Raw genomic sequence first — 7,949 nt, forward strand, 5'->3', positions numbered from 1 at the left:
AGTACAGCAATACTTCTTTAGCTTTACTATTTCAAACAAGTCAGCTAGGATCTCCTTAAATGCATGTCCTAATTCAGTAGGTTGGGGATGCCTGAGAGTCTGAAGTTCAAAGAAGTTCCCAGGTGATGCTGATATTGGTGGTTTTCTGGACCACATTTGAGTAGCAAGAAGGTAGAAAACTGTGGGACCAGATAATTACTAACCTAAGCAGACCATAAGATGGAGTTTGGTAGGTAAAAATATAAATAAAATCACATAATTTTTTTATTAATATGTAAAAATGGATAAAAAATTCATTATAATATTTAAAGTATGTACTTAGCCAGTTGAGCTCATCTATGAAAAAAAAGCATCTAATTTATGATGTAAGCCAAGACTTGACCATTAAAATAATTTCTAATATCCAACAGCTGTAGTGTTTATGTATTAAGAAGAGCTTTGCACCAGAACTGTTCTGTCATGTTTCTGTCCAGAGGCTATCATGAAAGAGATTATTATCAATTACTGCTTTACAAGTATAAAATACATTAAGCCACCCTATTTTTCTCAACCAGAGATCCGAAGCTGTCAAAGAATGTCAATTTTAAATATGACATAGAGAAGAAAATTATGTTACTGTGAACTCTAATTTCTTGACATCTTAATACCATAATTGCTGTGATTAGTGCTGCTTCATGATTTCACCTGTCAAGAAAGAATCAATAACCTTAAGCTATTTATCAAATTTTAGCTCTAACTTCAAAGCTCAAAATGTGTGATTTCTTTTTTTACAAAAGGGACATTCATATATCAGATATTTCTCTTTTAAACCAGTGTTTAATTTAAGGAATTAAAAGAAACATCTTCCTTAGGCTAGTTGGAGTTTGGTGGAGGTTAATTGTAATGGGCTTCCTTTGGTTTTATTTATGTGAAAAGTAGTCATCTTATCATTTAAAAAATACTAAGATAAATATTATCAAATAAAGGTAATGCACTTAGCTTAATACAAGGGTTAACATTTTGCACACTGATTTTTTTCTAAGAACTTAGGTAGGTATCAACTCTCTCAAGTCATAACACCACAGTGCAGACCTCCAGGAAGTCAACACTGATGTTTTGAAAGAGGTGTTGTGCCTCCCAGAGGCCTCCTCACAAGAGGACTGTGTATGTAAAGGAGCACAGATGACCACAAAACAGTGACTATGCTATGCTTCATTCTACTTCTCTACAGTTCTTTCTTCTGACAGGAGATGCTAAGTGCTTTTATGTTGGGAAACGTATTCTCTGTATTATCCCTCCTTTATAAAGAGAGCAACTGAGGTGGAGTGAGATTAATTACTTGGCCACATTAAATAGCTCAAGGATTCAGCTGATTTATCCTCTGTTGCTGGTTCTTAAATGTTAGTGCAGAACTTCTGTTGTGGGAATATGTTAGGTTAGTGGTAGAGGAGATAAGGGTAGGGAGTGAGGAGAGAGAAGATTAACTCATATCCATAAAATAATTTAATCTGTTCACACATTTAATCTGCTGAGTTGACACAGGTCCTAGGGTCAGGGCAAACATCTCTGCTGGTGTGTGCTTGGGCCTATGCTGGCTGGAGAAGGAAGTAACTTGTGTTCCAGGTATATGCTTCCTCACCTAGTATTCTGAAAATAAGAGTTATTGGGTCTGGGAGGCAAGTATGGAGCCTAGGGAAGGAGGACACATATCACAGAATGATTCTCAGGGTTTCTCTAATGGAACCTCAGTATTTAGCATTGATTTGCTAGAGGAGAGAGTCCTGAACTAAAGTACCTTAGCACTCAACAAGTCTGCATCACTCTGAGGCCACAGTATGCTACATATTGTTCTGATGATCTATAAGAAAAACCCTGTGGTTGAACCATTTCCCCCAAAAGAAAAATTTTATATTATATATTTTCATCTAATGACTCAGTAGGAAGTTCTACAGTTTGACAATTAAGACCTATATGTTGTTTCTTTCACTGTCCAAAGCAATGGTGTGGTATTTTGCAGAAGCAGGAATTTTTTTAAGGATTCAAATAATAAACACTACATCCATGTAAAGAAAGTCTCAATTCTGATTCCATTTTCTCTTTATTCTCTCATTAATCAATTTCTCCCCTCATATAAATATTAAAAAATCTTCTATTTTTTGTCAATTTTAATGTGCATTGCACTTTCATTACATGCAATAAGCTTAAAATATTTGTATTTGTCCAAGAGGATTACTTTGCAACTTTCTTTATAAGAACAGAACTTTATAATGGATAAAGTATATAATAAAATATTCAGGAGCAAAAATGTCTACAATATTTAAAAGTAAAAACAGTAATTTGAAGTTGGTCTTGGAATAAAATAAGACACTATTGCAATAATTTTCTTTTTTTATAATTCTACTAGAGGTCCATTGCATGAAGAGATTTGTGCAATAGGCCTTTCCTTCCCTGGCTGGCGGCACCGGTTTTCCTCCAGCACCTGGGACCCAGGCCTTCTCTGCTCCAGCCAGAGCCTTCAGTCTTCACTCCGCTGCTTCACGCCTACGTATGCAAATTAACCATCATCTTTGTTGGGTTAATTTGCATACTCTCCTGATTGGCTGGTGAGCATAGTGGAGGACAGTCAATTTACATGTTTGTCTATTATTTGGTAAGAAGCTATTGGTTTTAAAAGGAGAATGTAGTTTGTAAGGAGTTTATAGAACTGAGTGTGTTAAGCAAAGGTGTATTTTTAAGAGAATAATTGAGCTCAGTTAGAATTATCTCCTACAAATTAATCTTATTATAGTTTGAAGACAACTGAGGAGATACTAAATTAGGTGAGTGTAATGTTTTGTAGAGAATATCCCTATTTCACCAACTAATTTCATTATATCTGACTTCTCTCTCATTCATTTATTATATGTCTCTATCTTTTACCCCTAGCTTCTTTTACTCCTAGGCAATAATTCCACTTCTTTGTGTACACAATATGCTATAATATTGCACTTATTACCATGCTTGTAATGTGTTTTCTGAATATTAGCCGTAAGGGTCCAATGATCAATGATCATGAGGCATGTCCCTTCTCTATCCTCTTCTTGACTTGAAGCCATACAAATAAAGTCATCTTGTTTTTATAGAAGTATGTAAGAAATAACTTTATGGATGCAAGTTCTTCTTGTAGGGCTTTACTTTTCCAAATCTACAAGTTTTCCACCTCTAAAATTAAAAATTAAAAAGCATTTTGCTGAATGGAAATGTAGAAATGATTGCTTGTTTTGCATAAAGCAGATGGTAGAAGGAAGACTGGATTAGAACTTCCTTGCAGTGACACTTATGTAGCAGCTGTCGCATGTTCATTCTTTTCACCTATCTTAAATCATGTTATGCAATGTGGAAGTGATTTACATATTTTATCTGAATATTTTCACTAAAAATACTTATACAAATACTATAACACAGCAATTTTCAACCTGTGTGCCACAAGAATTTTTTAAACATGCAATACCTATTTAGTCAGGGGCACTGACCTCTTTTCCCTTGGATTATCAAATAAAAAAATGACAACAGCCAACACAACAATAACCAGTGTCAACGAATCAAAATTATACCAATTTTTTGTCAGATTAGCAAAAATTATATTTTTGGTATGCTGCAGAATTTTAGTAATTGGTTCATGTGTGCCATGAAATGAAAAAGGTTGATAATTGCTGCTATAGTATATAATTCCCAACTGTTCACTATAAAATTTTAGGGTGAGAACATATGGGAAGAAAATACTATAGTCTCATCTATTTCATTAATGTATTTTTTGAGTATTCTATCTAGAAAGTTGTCACTTTGCTTTTATTAAAAAACACATTGGCAGATTATTTTTATGTGAACTACTATCTATCTATCTATATATATATATATATACAATCCTAATAGCAAAGAGGCTGAATGGCAGAACAACCGAACAACCAAACAACCGGTTGCTATGATGTGCACTGACCACCAGGGGGAGTGTGTGGATCGTGGCAGGCTTTGGCCATGACAGGATGGTGGAGCAGGTGAGTGGGGGCGCCAGACCAAGGCAGGGTGCCGGTCACTGTCATCAGGGCAAGTCTCTGGTAGTTACTGAAAATTCTTTGCTCCCATGCACCGCGGTCCCCCCTGCCCCGAGTGCTCCCACCTGCTGCTGGCACCAGCTCCACTCATACCCACTGCCAGCACCAGAGCCACCGCTTGCACCCCCAATCACAGCGCTGTCAGTGGGTGCGAGCAGCGGCTGCTGGCCCCGATCACCCCTCAAGGCTTCTCTACCTCCCTCTGTGCCTGAGGGATGATCAGGGCACCAGCTACCACTCACACCAGCTGACGGTGCTGGTCCTGCTCGCACCCACTGTTGGTGCTGGCTCCAATTGCATCAGCGTGTGGGAGTGGCGGCGGTGGGAGCAGGGATGCAGGCAGAGAGGGGACCTAGGGCATGGAGGATGGGCTGAGACCTGCTCCTGTGCCCACCACAGCCTCATAGCCCAGAGTTCCTTTCAAGGTACATGAATTTGTGCACTGTGATCCTAGTATTTAAATATTCAACTAGGTTACATTAATTACTCACATAAGTCATTAAGCATTTTAATGAAGATGCTGAAGTAAAATGAAATAAGTGTATTTGAGTTCATTATATATGTCTGCAATTTATATAGGAACAACATGCAGATATCATTACTTGGTTTTGATATATAACATTCATTTTTCCACATTTGTCAAGGATTGAAATTTATATTTTGTGAAAATTTATGTTGAAAGGAAACTTAGACAGAAAGAGCTGCAAAGTCACATGTGTGTTTGAGAGATGACAGATTTTTTTTTTTTAATTATGGACTGAACACCTACCTCCCTGAGCACAGGGTCAGTGATGCTATCCAGGTTCATAGATCCTTCGTACGTCAAGTAGTGAAAAACATTCAGAGCACGAACTGCTTCTGGTCCTCGCTGTTTGTAGCCAAATATAAGATCAATCCACTGATGGAGTTGGCAAGAAACAAATTCACTTTCCAAGGCCTGAAATTAGTCAAGAAAAGAAAATGAGAGTCCGTACAAACTTAGCTCTCCTTTTTTCTTACTTTGAGATATTCTATGTAAATAAGCAGGACATGGTCTTTACACTCCTATATTTTATCTATATTTGATCTTCTGCTCCTAGAAATGGCAAAATACAACCTCTAATAAAACATAAACGTAATTGAAAATTTTTTTTCTTAAATGCTTAACTTTCTCTTCACTCGATTACCTATACAATATAAATTTTAATATTAAATACATTTCTTACAAAGTCATGTTCATGTTTAAAGATAAGTTGAAATGCCTATTTTAATGCTATTTTACAATGATTTTATTCCTAATTTTGAAACATTAGTTTGAAACACAACAGTTTTATTAGAAACTTTGATATACACGTATTTTTCGGCCTGAATATGCAAACTTACCTCTACAAAATTGAACTCTAAAAAAAGGGAATGCCTTCCTTCTGCCACAATTAATTTTGTTATTATACAGTTTTGGAATCACTTGGCAATTTTAGATGTTTGCTAGCTGGTGAGAAATTGCTGAAAGTTAATGAGCTCATAAAGCAGCGGTTCTCAACCTGTGGGTCGCGACCCCTTTGGCAGTCGAACGACCCTTTCACAGGGGTCGCCTAAGATCATCCTGCATATCAGATATTTATATTACGATTCATAATAGTAGCAACATTACAGTTATGAAGTAGCAACAAAAATAATTTTATGGTTGGGTCGCAACATGAGGAAATGTATTTAAAGGGCCAGAAGGTTGAGAACCACTGTCATAAAGAGTCAGGAAAAAAGGTTTTTTCTTTTCCTAAGAAGCCATCATAAGCTTCCCAGAGGTAACTTGTCATGTAGGGATGGAGTTCAGTTTATAACAGACATGAGCAGTGATAATGTGTGGCTCACTATGCCTCTCACTTAACGCATTCATTTATCAATTTCTTATTCATTTTAAGAGCACACTGATTTCAGCAATATGAATAAAAAGCTGTAGAACTAGCTTCTTAAATTTTAACTATGCATAGCAATAAAAACCAATTCTCTACATTACAGCTGTAATTAAATATGTGGATAAATTCATTCTCTGGATGCATGTCTCTGATTTCTAAGATCTTAAACCCAATTTGAAATTCATTTATAAAAAAGCACTTGAAATTAGTCCTCTGATAGTTATATTTTATTTTTAAAAATCTATAAAATATCTGAATGATACTTTTTAACTTTTCCTATGATCACATTTAGATAATGATTTATTAACCTCAATCTCTTTCTTGATTTATTCCTTTCAAAATGTCTAGCATTTTATTTTATTAATTGAATGCTTACTGAATGTACAATACAGACGCATAGCTCCATTCCCACTGGCACCACCCAAGTCTAAGCTCTCTCACTGCTCTCCACATGTAACAGACTTCAACCTCTTTCTTTCAACCAGCCCCTCTTTCACCCTGCTTGTGGAACAGACCTCTGAAACCATCATGCTCATACTGCAATCCTCTAATTACATCTTCCAATGTTCCTCCAAACATAACACACTTAGTATAAACTTTACCTGACTCCTCAAACATTGATCCTACCCTCCCCTACTATTTTTAGGGCTTCTTTTTTAAAAAATCTTTATTGTTGAGAGTATTATAGATGTCCCCCTTTCCCCACTTTGCCTCTCTCCACCTGGTTCCCAACCCACCTTAGTTCTTCACCATCCTATTATTTGTGTCCATGGGTAATGCATGTCCTATCTAATAATAGACAAAAAGGGTAATTAACCATACCTCCCACATGCTTCCCATGGGCTAATCAACGCCATATGCAAATTAACTGCCATCCAAGATGGTGGCTAATTTGCATACTGCAGGCAGGGCGGGACAGCGTGAGCCAACATTGCCAGCCACCATCCAGGCCCCCATGCAGCAGCCCCAGAAGCCGCCTGCCTGCTGCCCATGACCCGATCAGGTCCGGGCCGCAGGCCAGGGCCCATGTGCAGCGGCAGAAGCCACCTGCTCACACCTGTGTACAGCCACAGAAGCCGCCTGCCCACTGCCCGTGACCCAGTCTGGTCCTGGGTTGCAGGCCGGCTCCTGTGTGCAACCGCAGAAGCCGCCTGCCTGCCGCATCCCACTATGATCCACTGAGTTATGAGGACAGAGAGCAAGGAGAACTTCTGCCCCTGAGTCAAAGTGGTGATTGGAGGACACAGCCTCCCCTCCTAAAGTCGCCAAAAGACAGGACCTAACCTAAGCCACATCCTCTGAGACAGCCCGGCAGGCACCACTGAACCTCTTTGCTGGCCAGGCTCCCCTCCCCCTTCCCCTGTCCCTACACAGCTCCCATAGCTCCCCACTGGTTGAGTCAGGCACAACAGGTTTGCAGCCACAGGGGCTATTTAGCAGCTAATGAAAATGAAGCAGCCACAGCAGTGGGGAAAAGACGTTCATCAAATTCTTTGTCTTTGATAAACTGAGGCAGCCAGCACAGGCCCCTGCACAGGATGAGGCTTCTGCTTCTAAAGAAACGTCCTGGGGTTAGAGGTGAGGGGGTGCTGCCTTTCCCATCTTGGAGCTCTAGGAGGAGACTGTGCTCCCCCTCCTGGTATTCTTAACACCCAGAGACCCCTCCCCAGTCTAGGCAGGAATGTTCCACACTGACCACGTCCAGAAAGCAGAGAACAAGAGGCACTTCTTGACTTCAAGCCTCTAAACCAGTGGTTCTCAACCTTGGCTGCACATTAGAATCACCTGGGAATCTTTTTAAAATCCTGATTTCTGGGTCTCATCCTCTAGAAATTCTGTTTCTTTGTTATGGGGTAGAGCCACAACATTAGTACCAAAGAAACAGAATTTCCGGAGGATGAGACCCAGAAATCAGGATTTTAAGAAGATTCCCAGGTGATTCTAATGTGCAGCCAAGGTTGAGAACCACTGCACTAGAAGGACGTGT

At 38.9% G+C, this 7,949-nt stretch overlaps 1 protein-coding gene across 1 annotated transcript in view; it reads right to left on the reverse strand.

Moving 5' to 3' along the window:
• The window catches only part of LOC102757400 (neurobeachin), a gene marked incomplete at its 5' end in the record, with an annotated part of 81,595 nt that overhangs the window by 55,927 nt on the left and 17,719 nt on the right, over positions 1–7,949 (reverse strand). Inside the window, one exon of the mRNA XM_006758652.2 lies at positions 4,840–5,007. Within this exon, the coding sequence (XP_006758715.1) occupies positions 4,840–5,007 (168 nt within the window). The remainder of the gene's footprint in view (positions 1–4,839; positions 5,008–7,949) is intronic.

The sequence above is a fragment of the Myotis davidii genome, unplaced genomic scaffold (assembly GCF_000327345.1).
Source record: "Myotis davidii unplaced genomic scaffold, ASM32734v1 scaffold775, whole genome shotgun sequence".
Lineage (NCBI taxonomy): Eukaryota > Metazoa > Chordata > Mammalia > Chiroptera > Vespertilionidae > Myotis > Myotis davidii.